Genomic DNA, 15,939 nt, shown 5'->3' with positions numbered 1-15,939 from the left:
CCCCCCCCCCCCCCCATCCCTAAAAGAAGACGAGAAGAGTTGTGCAAATGAATAAAAAGAACAAGAAGTTGCCCAACCAGCACTCTCCGGTTTGATGACGTCAAATGATGCACTCAGAACCCCGCGGAGCAGACGACACGAAATGACTCAAGCGACCATACCGAACGACTTTGGGGCGCACTCGACAAAGCCAAGTAATTTGTTGAAAAGTTGCATTCTTTGTTTAATGACTTAGTGAGGAAAATGAGAAGGGGGAAGGAGGCAGGCGAAAACCAGAACAAATGGAGTTCTGCCGGTTTAACTCACTAGTGAAAGGTTTTACAACTGACTTGGGCGGCCGCAGTGACTGACTCCGACCAAAGAGTGTATCTCTCTTTGCTCCGACCATCTGATGATGAAGAACCATAACTTCACAACTTCACAAGGGGGAATAACCCCTCCCTGCCCCAGCCCTCCGCGCGCACAGGACTCAAAACAAGAACATCTGTAAAACTACAAACACGTCAATCATTCAATAAGACAGAGAAACCCTGACGTTTACTTTGAGCTAAGCTGCATGTCTTTTCTCGAACGCCTTTTTTTTTTCTCTCCTATTCGAGTCACAGTTAGTCAGGGGGCGGGAGGAGGGCGGGAGGGAGGGAGGGAGGGAGGAGCTAGGAGGGGTACGCACATGAAGTAAAGGACAATTTAGAAAACAAACCATTAATTTTTTATAAAAGCTGATCAAATTATAGTTTTTATATCGATTTGCCGTTATAAATGCCAGAGCTGGTATTCTCAGTTTCAAGTTATTCTTTTACTCCTAATTACAGGCAAGTCCCTGACTTGATGTGGGTAATACCTTCTTCTCAGAAAGAGGATAATGTTTAAATCTTGCTATTCAAAAGAGTAGAAAATTTATCAAAACATGTTACAAAATTTGAAGTAAAATGATAATCTTGTAAAAAAACAAAAAACAAGCAAAAAAAGTACATCATATTTTTTTTAAAAGCACTCATTGACCTCAAGTTTCCAAAAGCAAAAAGTTTCTTTTCGCTGACTGAAAGAAGTCACAATAACCCTAACACAATGGCTAACGTAATGTACGTTACATAGAACAAGTCGCGTAAGGCGAAATTACTACATTTTGTCAAGCTGTCGAACTCACAGAATGAAACTGAACGCACTGCAATTTTTCAGCAAGACCGTATACTCGTAGCATCGTCTGTCCACCGCTTGTGGCAAAGGCAGTGAAATTGACAAGAAGAGTGGGGTAGTAGTTGCGCTGAGAAGGATAGCACGCTTTTCTGTACCTCTCTTCGTTTTAACTTTCTGAGCGTGTTTTTAATCCAAACATATCATATCTATATGTTTTTGGAATCAGGAACCGACAAGGAATAAGATGAAAGTGTTTTTAAATTGATTTCGAACATTTAATTTTGATAATAATTTTTATATTTTTAATTTTCAGAGCTTGTTTTTAATCCAAATATAACATATTTATATGTTTTTGGAATCAGGAAATGATGAAGAATAAGAGGAACGTAAATTTGGATCGTTTTATAAAAAAATGTAAGTTTACAATTTTCAGATTTTTAATGACCAAAGTCATTAATTAATTTTTAAGCCACCAAGCTGAAATGCAATACCGAAGTCCGGCCTTCGTCGAATATTGCTTGGCCAAAATTTCAATCAATTTGATTGAAAAATGAGGGTGTGACAGTGCCGCCTCAACTTTTACAAAAAGCCGGATATGACGTCATGAAAGACATTTATCGAAAAAAATAAAAAAATATCCGGGGATATTATTCCCAGGAACTCTCATGTACAATTTCATAAAGATCGGTCCAGTAGTTTGGTCTGAATCGCTCTACACACACACACGCACAGACAGACAGACACACACACACACACACATACACCACGACCCTCGTCTCGATTCCCCCTCTATGTTAAAACAAGAAAGGGTTAACATTATTGGAACGTTTAATTGCGGACAAAACCAAACATTCACAAGAACTTGACCTATCGGCATTGAGAGTGGATATAAGTCCTACAAGACACAACGAGCAAGCCATGCCACTTATCTTCCAATGTGATTTGAGATGTTTCCGAGATGGTCGTAGCAAAGAAGTACGTTACATAGCCCCAAGTTCCTTTTTCCAGCTTAGAAAGTATCATGAATTTGAAATAAAATAATAATCTTGTAAAAAAAAAAAGGCACAAAAAAAAGCACATATAATATTTGTTTGAGGTGAAACAAAAAGTGATGGGTATTTTCTTCCAGAGTTATTTTATGCGTGGAAACCAGTGCACCGAATTACACACAGTTTGACAAAAAAAATCAAGTTATTTGATTGAACAATGTGATCACCACAGTGCAGTCGGAAAATTATGGAGATGATCTGGAAAAATGTATATGCGTAGATTAAAAACATCTGTCCGGGTTTTTTTTCTCCTGAAAAGTGCTCTACACCTCAGACATAGACGAGAACCGGTGCTTTCAACGTGGTATGGCCGTTGGCCTCAAACATAGAAAGGTTCTTAGGTTCTTTTATGTCCGTGTGGCTCTACACACACACACAGACCTCGTCTCGATTCTCAGTCTATTTAGTCAAAACTTCACGTAAAAAAGGGTAATGAAAGTTCTACATTAACGTAAAAAGGAATGCATGTGTGTGCCTTTCTTTGCGTTGAGTCGAAAAATGCATTTATTCGAATTCATAGAGCCAGTGTTGAAGAAACACAAAGCTGTCTGTGGTTTGCACAATGCACTGATCTCAAACTGTTCGTCTGCACGGCAAGAACGATAACTGCCATGTATTGGGAACTCCTGGAAAGACAACTCTCAGAGCACATCAGACGACGGGTCTGAATGGAGGTTCAGGTTTTGCGTTGGTGGAAGTGTTGTACATCTGACAGAACAAGCAGTGAGAGATTTTGAATGGAGAAAATGGCGAATTTGGAGCATCGGAACTACGGAGCGATGGGCAGCGAGTTTATTCTACATCACTGCGCGTTGCGACCAAAGCGTCTTGTGGCAAGTTTTGTAGTTACCACAACTCTGTGCGCGGCCCTCAAACTTCATGAAATGGTATTGCTAGTCTTCTTCTTCTTCTCGAACTGCTTGTCAGGTTCTGCGCTTCTATATATAATAAGCTTGAAAGCTTACCACTGATAGGCAGTTACGTTTTATGCGACAAACTTCATGAAATTGTGATTAAGTCAACTTTTTATGCGTAAAGCTGACGATTTTCATCAAGTTAATGGGCCAAATTCAAGGAAGGCCACTCGGCAAAACAGCGGCACTTGCGGATAATTAATCTGTTTAAGAATTTTTGTTTTATGTCTAGGCTATTTTTGTTGGCAGACCCGGCGACTGTCCGTTTTTTTCTTCTGAATTTCTGATGCATGTGCAAGTAAAACTAAAAATCTTTGCTTGAGTACGTAAACGAAAGACCTCAAAAGTCTGCAGGCAGATTTGTCAGATTTCTACATTTTAAACTGTCCTCCCTGCGGGATTAAAGGGTGGTGAAAAGTAATACTTTTTACCTGGTAATTCCAATGATTCCGTAGGTGACGTGAATGAAAATATTATTTCGTTTTCAGGAGACACAACTGCATGGCAAACTATTGACAGAGAAAGTTATATTAAATTGGGACACAAATTTGTTTTCAGAATGTGCGACTGCTGTGGCTGCTGTCAGTGGTCCTTGCCCTGGTGCTGGCCGTGCGACTCTTCAACAAAGTCAGAAAAGGTAGCGCTCGCATGGGTACAACTGTTGAACAAAGTCAGCAAAGGTAGCGCTTGCATGACGCTCAACCCAGTGACATGACCTGTAGCTAAAAAGAACATTGCGACTAAGTTCTTACCTAAAATGTCTGGGTTTTTTGTGTTGAGCCGTGTGTTGTTGTCTATGGAATGTGTTGAGTCGTGTGACGTGTGTCAATGTCCATGGAATGTGTTGAGCCGTGTGACGTGTGTTGTTGTCTATGGAATGTGTTGTGACGTGTGTCAATGTCCATGGAATGTGTTGAGTCGTGTGACGTGTGTTGTTGTCTATGGAATGTGTTGAGCCGTCTGACGTGTGTTGTTGTCTATAGAATGTGTTGAGCCGTGTGACATGTGTCAATGTCTTGGGAATGTGTTGAGCCGTGTGTTGTTGTCTATGGAATGTGTTGAGTCATGTGACGTGTGTCAATGTCCATGGAATGTGTTGAGCCGTGTGACGTGTGTTGTTGTCTATGGAATGTGTTGAGCCGTGTAACGTGTGTCAATGTCCATGGAATGTGTTGAGCCGTGTGACGTGTGTTGTTGTCTATGGAATGTGTTGAGCCGTGTAACGTGTGTCAATGTCCATGGAATGTGTTGAGCCGTGTGACGTGTGTTGTTGTCTATGGAATGTGTTGAGTCATGTGATGTGTGTCAATGTCCATGGAATGTGTTGAGCCGTGTGACGTGTGTTGTTGCAGAAGTTCTGTTGGTGCTGCCCAATCTGGGTGTGCAGGTGAAAACACAATACTGGTTCCGTCATCAAGAGACGCAGTTCTTCGACAAAAGTCGGGTCAAGGGCATCGTCATCACTGAAGCTGTAACCATGGTGAGCTGTCATGCTTTTGCTTGCTGTGAGAGTCACTTTGCCGCACGTTTCTAGATCCCCCCTTTTATCACTTCCAAAAATCTGAGAAAATCCCGTCTTGAAAAGGAGGGAGTATTACAAAGAGGTGCATTTATAGAGGTTGTGATCTGAAAAATGATGTTTTAGCTATCGGTAGTGTGTTACTGGATTATATCGACACCATTATGATGTCTCAGCAATCTGAATTGTGTTTCCTGATTATTTCAACACCTGTGTTTCAGCAATCAATAGTGTGTTACCTGGCTGTGCTACTTGCATCAACACCTGTGTTTCAGCAATCAATAGTGTGTTACCTGGCTGTGCTACTTGCATCAAGGCCTGCAGGACCTGTGGAAACTGTTGTTCCTTTGTTCACTGTGAGTACACACGCACACACACACACACAGACACACACACACACACACACTCTCTCTCTCTCTCTCTCTCTCTCCAAGGACAGTAATATCTTGAGTCTGAGTCTCTTTCTATCCCTCTGTCTCATGCTCTGTCTCTCGTTCTGTCTTACTTCAACCCCAAACTCATGTTATGGGAGAGAACATTTGGCGTGTTTCTATTCAGACACAAACAACTGGGACTGTCAGCTGAGGCCCTTACCATGGCCAATCACCTGCACGTTAAAAGACGTTATTTAGTCCCGTCGTCTGTGAGCTGGGACAACCATCTTGCTGAGACATTGTAGTGAAGGTAATGTATGTACTCAAGCTACATCATGTTGATGTGTGCAGCGTTCGTGGCCCCGTCTCCAAGACCTGGTGTACATGTACCGAGCAGTGGAGGACACTTGCACCGACAGCGTGATCACCTCGGTACACCAGGACTCCAAGGGAGAGGAGGAGACCCAACAGCTAGGTGCAAGGGACACAACTCGGGTCAGGTCATCACAGGAAGAGTCAAGGTGGAAAAAGAAACGTTTACCGTTGAGATCCAGACGGACCACTCGCTCTTCAAAGTCTTGATGCTGTGGTTGGTGGTCGTGTTGGAACCCTTGTGTCACCATGTGTGTATGGTCTCTCGGGTGTGTGGTGATATAACAATTTGGTCTCACGGGTGTGTGGTGATATAACAAGCTGGTCTCTCGGGTGTGTGGTGATATAACAAGTTGGTCTCTCAGGTGTGTGGTGATAAAACAAGTTGGTCTCTCGGGTGTGTGGTGATATAACAAGTGCATGAAACACAACAATTGCCTTTGGAGGCAAAGCCAGTCAAACAGGTTTGAGGCCAAATAAATAGCCCTATATCAACGTCTGTGAACACAAGGGTTTGTAGGTGACAACATCAGCCAGACTCGATCACAAACAGCTCTCCACATCTCATGGGTGACTATCACAAACAGCTCTCCACATCTCACGGGTGACTCTATCACAAACAGCTCTCCACATCTCATGGGTGACTATCGCAAACAGCTCTCCACATCTCACAGGTGACTATCACAAACAGCTCTCCACATCTCACGGGTGACTATCACAAACAACTCTCCACATCTCACAGGTGTCTCTATCACAAACAGCTCTCCACATCTCACGGGTGACTATCACAAACAGCTCACCACATCTCACAGGTGACTCTATCACAAACAGCTCTCCACATCACACGGGTGACTATCACAAACAGCTCTCCACATCTCACAGTTGACTATCACAAACAGCTCTCCACATCTCACAGGTGACTATCACAAACAGCTCTCCACATCTCACGGGTGACTATCACAAACAGCTCTCCACATCTCACGGGTGTGCTGTCTACCATTGTTTCAGACTTGTAGAGCTAACTATTAATAGCTCGCTCTCAAGGCAGGGAGAAATCTCCGTCAATGCAGAGCAGCTGCCATGAGACCACTGCGTCACCGTGTCACAATTCTATCTTAGTCACCGTGTCACAATTCTATCTTTATGCTGTACTGTGTGTTACAGCTAGTGTGTGCTAGCACTGATGTGTGCTACCAGTGTTGTGACAAGCGTATCCGGCTGAAGTTACGTCGGCGTGTCAAGAGGTGTGCATGTGCACCTCAAGGCCCACTCCGCCTCGTGAAAACAGTTCACCTCACTGTCTTAGTCAGGCTTTAAGTAAGAGGGGATAAGACCATTCCCCCACTTGGTCAGATACCAAAAATCAACACCCTGATTGACTGCAGTGGTGAGTTGGAACTTTTTGATGAATAAATTTTCGAAAAAAGGCACCTGTTTCTTTTACGAAATTCTTTAAAAAAAAATACCACTGTGTAGAGAAAACATGCAGGCTGCTCATTGTTGGTGTGTGATGTGTAGTGACACCCTGTCACTCCACTATGTAGAGAGAGCACCCAGACTGCTTATAGTTGGTGTGTGATGTGTAGTGACACCGTGTCACACTCCACTGTGTAGAGAGAGCACCCAGACTGCTTATTGTTGGTGTGTGATGTGTAGTGACACCGTGTCACACTCCACTGTGTAGAGAGAGCACCCAGACTGCTCATTGTTGGTGTGTGATGTGTAGTGACACCGTGTCACACTCCACTGTGTAGAGAGAGCACCCAGACTGCTCATTGTTGGTGTGTGATGTGGAGTGACACCATGTCACTCCACTATGTAGAGAGAGCACCCAGACTGCTCATTGTTGGTGTGTGATGTGTAGTGACACCGTGTCACACTCCACTGTGTAGAGAGAGCACCCAGACTGCTCATTGTTGGTGTGTGATGTGGAGTGACACCATGTCACTCCACTATGTAGAGAGAGCACCCAGACTGCTCATTGTTGGTGTGTGATGTGTAGTGACACCCTGTCACTCCACTGTGTAGAGAGAGCACCCAGACTGCTCATTGTTGGTGTGTGATGTGTAGTGACACCGTGTCACACTCCACTGTGTAGAGAGAGCACCCAGGCTGCTCATTGTTGGTGTGTGATGTGTAGTGACACCGTGTCACACTCCGCTGTAGAGAGAGCACTCAGACTGCTCATTGTTGGTGTGTGATGTGTAGTGACACCGTGTCACACTCCACTGTGTAGAGAGAGCACCCAGGCAGCTCATTGTTGGTGTGTGATGTGTAGTGACACCGTGTCACTCCACTGTGTAGAGAGGGCACCCAGACTGCTCATTGTTGGTGTGTGATGTGTAGTGACACCCTGTCACTCCACTGTGTAGAGAGAGCCCCAGGCAGCTCATTGTTGGTGTGTGATGTGTAGTGACACCATGTCACTCCACTGTGTAGAAAGAGCACCCAGGCTGCTCATTGTTGGTGTGTGATGTGTAGTGACACCGTGTCACTCCACTGTAGAGAGAGCACCCAGACTGCTCATTGTTGGTGTGTGATGTGTAGTGACACTATGTCACACTCCACTGTGTAGAGAGAGCACCCAGGCTGCTCATTGTTGGTGTGTGATGTGTAGTGACACCGTGTCACACTCCACTGTGTAGAGAGAGCACACAGACTGCTCATTGTTGGTGTGTGATGTGTAGTGACACCGTGTCACACTCCACTGTGTAGAGAGAGCACCCAGACTGCTTATTGTTGGTGTGTGATGTGTAGTGACACGGTGTCACACTCCACTGTGTAGAGAGAGCACCCAGGCTGCTCATTGTTGGTGTGTGATGTGTAGTGACACCGTGTCACACTCCACTGTAGAGAGAGCACCCAGACTGCTCATTGTTGGTGTGTGATGTGTAGTGACATCATGTCACACTCCACTGTGTAGAGAGAGCACCCAGGCTGCTCATTGTTGGTGTGTGATGTGTAGTGACACCATGTCACACTCCACTGTGCAGAGAGAGCACCCAGGCTGCTCATTGTTGGTGTGTGATGTGTAGTGAATCCATGTCACACTCCACTGTGCAGAGAGAGCACCCAGGCTGCTCATTGTTGGTGTGTGATGTGTAGTGACACCGTGTCACACTCCACTGTGTAGAAAGATCACCCAGACTGCTCATTGTTGGTGTGTGATGTGTAGTGACACCGTGTCACACTCCACTGTAGAGAGAGCACCCAGACTGCTCATTGTTGGTGTGTGATGTGTAGTGACACCGTGTCACACTCCACTGTGTAGAGAGAGCACCCAGGCTGCTCATTGTTGGTGTGTGATGTGTAGTGACACCGTGTCACACTCCGCTGTAGAGAGAGCACCCAGACTGCTCATTGTTGGTGTGTCAAGTGTAGTGACACCGTGTCACACTCCACTGTGTAGAGAGAGCACCCAGGCTGCTCATTGTTGGTGTGTGATGTGTAGTGACACCGTGTCACACTCCACTGTGTAGAGAGAGCACCCAGACTGCTCATTGTTGGTGTGTGATGTGTAGTGACACCGTGTCACACTCCACTGTAGAGAGAGCACCCAGACTGTTCATTGTTGGTGTGTGATGTGTAGTGACACCGTGTCACACTCCACTGTGTAGAGAGAGCACCCAGGCTGCTCATTGTTGGTGTGTGATGTGTAGTGACACCGTGTCACACTCCGCTGTAGAGAGAGCACCTAGACTGCTCATTGTTGGTGTGTCATGTGTAGTGACACCGTGTCACACTCCACTGTGTAGAGAGAGCACCCAGGCTGCTCATTGTTGGTGTGTGATGTGTAGTGACACCGTGTCACACTCCACTGTGTAGAGAGAGCACCCAGACTGCTCATTGTTGGTGTGTGATGTGTAGTGACACCGTGTCACACTCCACTGTAGAGAGAGCACCCAGACTGCTCATTGTTGGTGTGTGATGTGTAGTGACACCGTGTCACACTCCACTGTGTAGAGAGAGCACCCAGGCTGCTCATTGTTGGTGTGTGATGTGTAGTGACACCGTGTCACACTCCACTGTAGAGAGAGCACCCAGACTGCTCATTGTTGGTGTGATGTGTAGTGACACCGTGTCACACTCCACTGTGTAGAGAGAGCACCCAGACTGCTCATTGTTGGTGTGTCATGTGTAGTGACACCATGTCACACTCCACTGTGTAGAGGTGACAGTTTGGGAAGTGTATGTACAGATTGCATTGTGATGTACAACTGCACAAAAATGTTAAAAATCCCAAACAAACTGATAAACAAGAACCAAACATATTTCTTGCTTTTTGTTCTTGTCGTTTTTAATGTTGTTTGATGCTCTGTACTGAATGCAATATTTTTTTTACTGAAGCTTCAGAAAACTGTTTTTTGGGAGAGATGCTTTGTATATCCCCGGATTGAAAAAAGAAGAGTTAGGGTTTCATGTGTGTGTGACCGAGGTGACAGTTTGGAAGGAAGAACCTGGCGGCCTCGTGGCCTGCCTCTCACAATGTCTGCACATTGAACAAGCCATCACACACACTCGCTCAGACACACATTAAACAAGCCATCACACACTCGCTCACACTCACACATCAAACAAGCCATCACACACACACACACACACATCAACCAAGCCATCACACACACTTGCTCAGACACACATCAAATAAGCCATCACACACACTCGCTCACACACACATCAAACAAGCCATCAAACACACACACACACACACACACACACACATCAGACAAGCCATCACACACACACACACACATCAAACAAGCCATTATACACACTCGCTCACACACACATCAAACAAGCCATCACACACTCGCTCACACACACACACACATCAAACAAGCCATCACACACTCGCTCACACACACACACACATCAAACAAGCCATCACACACTCGCTCACACACACACACACATCAAACAAGCCATCACACACTCGCTCACACACACACACACACATCAAACAAGTCATCACACACACACATCAAACAAGCCATCACACACACACATCAAACAAGCCATCACACACACACATCAAACAAGCCATCACACACACACATCAAACAAGCCATCACACACACACATCAAACAAGCCATCACACACACTCGCTCACACACAAACAAGCCATCACACACACTCGCTCAGACACATCAAACAAGCCATCACACACACACACACACATCGAACAAGCCATCACACACACTCGCTCAGACACATCAAACAAGCCATCACACACACACACACACATCGAACAAGCCATCACACACACTCGCTCAGACACATCAAACAAGCCATCACACACACACACACACATCGAACAAGCCATCACACACACTCGCTCACACACATCAAACAAGCCATCACACACACTCGCTCAGACACACATTAAACGAGAAAATGGGTTGATTAAAATCAACATGGCCGAAGCAATGTTTTCATAAAAGAAGCGGTATTGTACGGGCACATGTTCAATTTGGGTTACATGTGTTGCAGAGTATTTGAAAATCCGTCGGCATAAAAACATGCAAAAAAAGAGTGATAGGTCCCTGACCCTGTTGTGAATATAGTCAAGTGGATAAATTGATTACTTATGTTTCACACTAGTTTTGCTGTTACAGCAGTCCCTCTCATGAACGGACACCCTTGGGCCCGTGCAAACCTGTCCGTACATTGCAGGTGGCCGGTCACGGGAGAGCCCCCCCCCCCCTCCCATCACACACACTCACGGACTGAGTGAGTCTTTGCTACTGGTGAACGAGCTCTAGACTACTTGTCCTAAAACAATAAGGTCAAACTACTACAACTTATAACTGAAAGGAAAATAAATGTCCTGTAAAAATGACGTTAAAGGCACAGTAAGCCTCCCGTAAACCATCACAGAGCTCCCCGAGCGTCTAAATACAGTACAAGCATACTTCCATTTGAATGCTCACCGAACGGGAACATCCTGGCTGCTTTCTGTCGAGCGTGAGACATTTTCAAAGAATTTATTTTCGTAGACTTGTTCCGTTAACAACAACGGCGCCTCGTTTTTGCGCTAGACCTAACTTTTAAAATCTAAATAATAAATTGACAGCTTGTTATACAAACATTCTTTAATCATAAAAGAATTCGTTTTTCATCAAGACAAGATCAGAACAATTCGAAGTTGTGAAAGTTTAAAAAAAGAAAAGCCCGGAAGCAGGGTCACGCAAGGGTCGTAGCAGACGACGGCCGGTTTATCAGTGCAAATCGCCGTTCCTCTCAACAGTCAAAAGCCATCGCTAGAGTTCTTGTGAACCACAGCCGTTGTTTCGTGCATAAAAAAAACGTGCTATTGTAGATAAGCTCACGTCGAGTCGCATTCAAATGACTAACTATGACGACTGCATTGTGAAAAGGGAAAACTGGATCACACGGGTTCACGATGGCTCAGGGGTAAGATAAACCACGCAAAAATAAATTCTTTGAAAATTGTTCGCTCTTTACGGAGGGCACCTAGGATGTTCTCAATTGGTGAGTGTTTAAATGAAATGGTGTTTGTACTGTGTGTAAAAGCCTGACCGTATCTGTGATGGTTTACGGGAGGCTTACTCTGCCTTTAAATCAACGGTGTCAGAAAAAGAGAGATAAAAAAAATCCTCAAATTCCTGAGGATACAGGCACCCCATGAAAGCAGCCACGAACATACTCACAGAGGGACACATGCTTGTGCAGATACTTTGCAAAAATATGAATTGAAAACCTGCATATGTGGTAATTTCTTTTTTTTTGTGTGTGGCTTTATTGAATACTTCAGGCAGTGACTTTTCCCTGTCCAGTTTTCTCTTTCGTCTCTCTTACCCCTCGCTTACCCACCCCCACCCCCTTACCCTCCACTCCCTTTACCCAGCCCCGACAGCACAAATTTCTAATCTGCAAGGCAGAGTAGGCCTACACATTTTCTAAAAGGAAGACTACTCCTCTTCAATCAAGTTATATCCAGAGATCTTCCAGCTGTCCCCACCATAAGCCAAGTGGTCGAGTCTTATACCCCCTTTCCACACAACCGTTCTAGGTCCCGTTCCGACCAAGGAGCGGTGCGGGCACGGGAAGGATCGGGACAGAACCGCAATGCCGACGTAACTGATCGTTAACGGAACTGCTTTGAACGGTAGGGTCGGTAGGGACGGCTGAGTTTGGGCTGCATGTTCAAATTTTTAGCCGTTCCCCTCCCGATCAGAATGAACGGAAATGGAACCTCAACCCATCGGTAACGGAACGCCTGGATCGTTAAAGGAACTTAAAACAACGGTAACGCAACGGTAGCGCTCTCACACACTGAGTTGTCATACCCGCATTCCACACATCCGTTCTAGGTCCCGTTCCCTTACCGACCAAGGACGGCTGCCACTATGGTCAGACGCTGCTGAAATATGCCCAAAAATGGCCGTTTGCGCAGCGTTCCATTGTTGTGGCAGCAGTCCTTGGTTGGTACGGGAACGGGACAAAGAACGGTTGTGTGGAATGGGGATATAACTTTTGACACCGACAAACTGAAGAATGAACAGATCTATGAGGTAACCGTTGTGTTCTTGCATACAACAAAGTGTAAGACTTTCTTTCTTTCTTTCTTTATTTGGTGTTTAACGTCGTTTTCAACCATTCAAGGTTATATAGTGACGGGGAAAGGGGGGAGATGGGATAGACCCACTTGTCAATTGTTTCTTGTTCACAAACTAAAGCACTAATCAAAAATTTGCTCCAGGGGCTTGCACCGTAGTACAATATATTACCTTACTGGGAGAATGCAAGTTTCCAGTACAAAGGACTTAACATTTCTGACATACTGCTTGACTAAAATCTTTACAAAAATTGACTATATTCTATACAAGAAACACTTAACAAGGGTAAAAGGAGAAACAGAATCCGTTAGTCGCCTCTTACGACATGCTGGGGAGCATCGGGTAAATTCTTCCCCCTAACCCGCGGGGGGTAAAGTGTAAGACGAAGACACAGCTCGTGTGTTCAAGTGGGATGCTTTTATTCCCGGTCCACGTGTGATCTCCTCGTATAACAATGGCCGCTATTTTCTCGGTTCTTCCGAGATCATACGAGATTGATTAAATTGGATCTGGAAGTGGACTTGGATGGACAACATTCCTCCCAAACTTTATAGAAAACCCAAACTACTGTATTTAAAATCAAATGCATAAGCCTTCAACTTGCTGAAATTCCCTTTTTTAACATCTCAAGACTTTGGCACAACATTTTATATTCATCATTTGCATAATTAATAATCACAAAATGTGGTCAACAAAATGTGTATTATCTTGCATCATGACATATAAATATCAGCAGAGTGTATCTCACTGTTAGTATTTCTTCCATTTTCCTCTTTCCACCATGGGAAGAATATTCTGGGTGGAGAGTTCGAATAAGCTTCTGTGACAATGTCAATGGCCGCTATCTTCTCGGTTCTTCGAGATCATACGAGATTGATTAACATGGATCTGGAAGTGGACTAGGATGGACACAACAACCGTCTCAATCCCGGTCCAGGCTCAGGAAACAAAGAGTATATTTGGCCTGGGGCGATTGTAGCTTCTCTTCTTCGTGTCCGATTGACAAGGACAATAAATAGTAGAGCATTGTGCAATTTCATGTTGGCATCTTCTCCACTGAAAGCTATAACCCAAAGACTGAAGATCAAAGTGCTTACCCCACTTCTGACCCGAATCACCCCCCTCCTGCTGGGTACACGTGCACTCATGTTAACCACTACTTTGACCTGTGTGCCAGGAGTCGGATGAGAGAGAGAGAGCGAGAGAGAGAGAGAGAGACACACACACACACACACATAGACAGAGACAGACATAGAAAGACAGAAGCAGGGAGACTTAGAGGGAGACACAAAGACATACATACAGAGAGAGAGAGAAAAAAAATGTAACTGATCTCGTGAGAACGGTAACAAACGAGACATGTCACCTCTCCGAATGCATTCCGATAGATGACTGCTCCTGCGGCCATCAACAAGCCATCACACACACTCGCTCACACACACACACACACATCAAACAAGCCATGTCACACACACACACATCAAACAAGCCATGACACACACACACACATCAAACAAGCCATCACACACACACACACACACACACACACACACACATCAAACAAGCCATCACACACACTCGCTCACATCAAACAAGCCATCACACACACACACACACACATCAAACAAGCCATCACACACACACATCAAACAAGCCACCACACACACACGCACATCAAACAAGCCATCACACACACACACACATCAAACAAGCCATCACACACACACACACATCAAACAAGCCATCACACACATACACACATCAAACAAGCCATCACACACACTCGCTCACATCAAACAAGCCATCACACACACACACACACATCAAACAAGCCATCACACACACATCAAACAAGCCATCACACACACACGCACATCAAACAAGCCATCACACACACACACACACATCAAACAAGCCATCACACACACACACACATCAAACAAGCCATCACACACATACACACATCAAACAAGCCATCACACACACACACACATCAAACAAGCCATCACACACACACACACACATCAAACAAGCCATCACACACACACATCAAACAAGCCATCACACACACACGCACATCAAACAAGCCATCACACACACACACATCAAACAAGCCATCACACACACACATCAAACAAGCCATCACACACACACACACACATCAAACAAGCCATCACACACACACACATCAAACAAGCCATCATACACACTCCCTCACATACACACATCAAACAAGCCATCACACACACTCGCTCACACACACACATTCAACAGGTATTCTTTTTTTTTATTTACACAGTATATGCAGACAGTGGTATGGTTTAAGGTATGTAGAAATTCCCTGAACAAGAGCGTACAACCCCGAGGCCGATGATTTGTCTGCCGCAGCCATGATGGGAGGGTAAAGGTGCTTCATTCATTCATGGCTGTCTCTTGGGAAGTTAAGTGCTGACCTCAGCGAAACATTATTTCAGGTCACCTAACGCGACATCAATATTACAGGTCGGCTTAGGTAACATCAATATTACAGGTCGGCTTGGGTAACATTAATTTGTAAGGTCACCTCCGCGTAACATCAATATTTCAGGTCAGCATACATCCCGGGCCACGCCACTTGGATACACAGATAGGGTGAGGGAAGGGGGTCACACAACTCTGATACACAGATAGGGTGAGGGAAGGGGGTCACTCTACTCTGATACACAGATAGGGTGAGGGAAGGGGGTCACACTACTCTGATACACAGATAGGGTGAGGGAAGGGGGCACTATTCTGATACACAGATAGGGTGAGGGAAGGGGGTCACGCTACTGAGTACTCTGATACACAGATAGGGTGAAGGAAGGGGGCACTATTCAGACATGGGATTCAGAAAAAGTTTTAATTAAGGACAAAGAAGGTTGTCTGGGGGCCGCAAAAGGCCCCCAGTAGGGTCCAGGGGCAACGCCCCCGGTCGGGGTCTGGGGGCAAAGCCCCCAGAAGCTGAAGGTTTT

The 15,939-nt window shown here is 45.1% G+C and overlaps 1 protein-coding gene across 2 annotated transcripts; it reads left to right on the top strand.

The window, feature by feature from the left end:
* The first annotated feature begins 2,841 nt into the window (after nucleotides 1–2,841).
* Nucleotides 2,842–10,053, top strand: LOC138952075 (phosphatidylinositol N-acetylglucosaminyltransferase subunit H-like). 2 transcript variants are annotated; one of them, XM_070323661.1, is made up of 5 exons: nucleotides 2,842–3,073; nucleotides 3,659–3,737; nucleotides 4,453–4,580; nucleotides 4,841–4,975; nucleotides 5,345–10,053. In XM_070323661.1, exons 1-5 carry the CDS (start codon nucleotides 2,924–2,926, stop codon nucleotides 5,573–5,575), a joined length of 723 nt encoding a protein of 240 aa, XP_070179762.1. In that variant the 5' UTR covers nucleotides 2,842–2,923; the 3' UTR covers nucleotides 5,576–10,053. The 2 variants fall into 2 exon arrangements, with proteins under 2 accessions (XP_070179762.1, XP_070179763.1); XM_070323662.1 differs by having other exon boundaries at nucleotides 4,895–4,975; nucleotides 5,345–10,052.
* Nucleotides 10,054–15,939: the final 5,886 nt, after the last annotated feature.

This window comes from Littorina saxatilis, linkage group LG17 (assembly GCF_037325665.1).
Source record: "Littorina saxatilis isolate snail1 linkage group LG17, US_GU_Lsax_2.0, whole genome shotgun sequence".
Classification (NCBI taxonomy): domain Eukaryota; kingdom Metazoa; phylum Mollusca; class Gastropoda; order Littorinimorpha; family Littorinidae; genus Littorina; species Littorina saxatilis.
The sequence above is the reverse complement of the archived record's forward strand: the minus strand, read 5'-3'. Positions and strand labels throughout refer to the sequence as shown.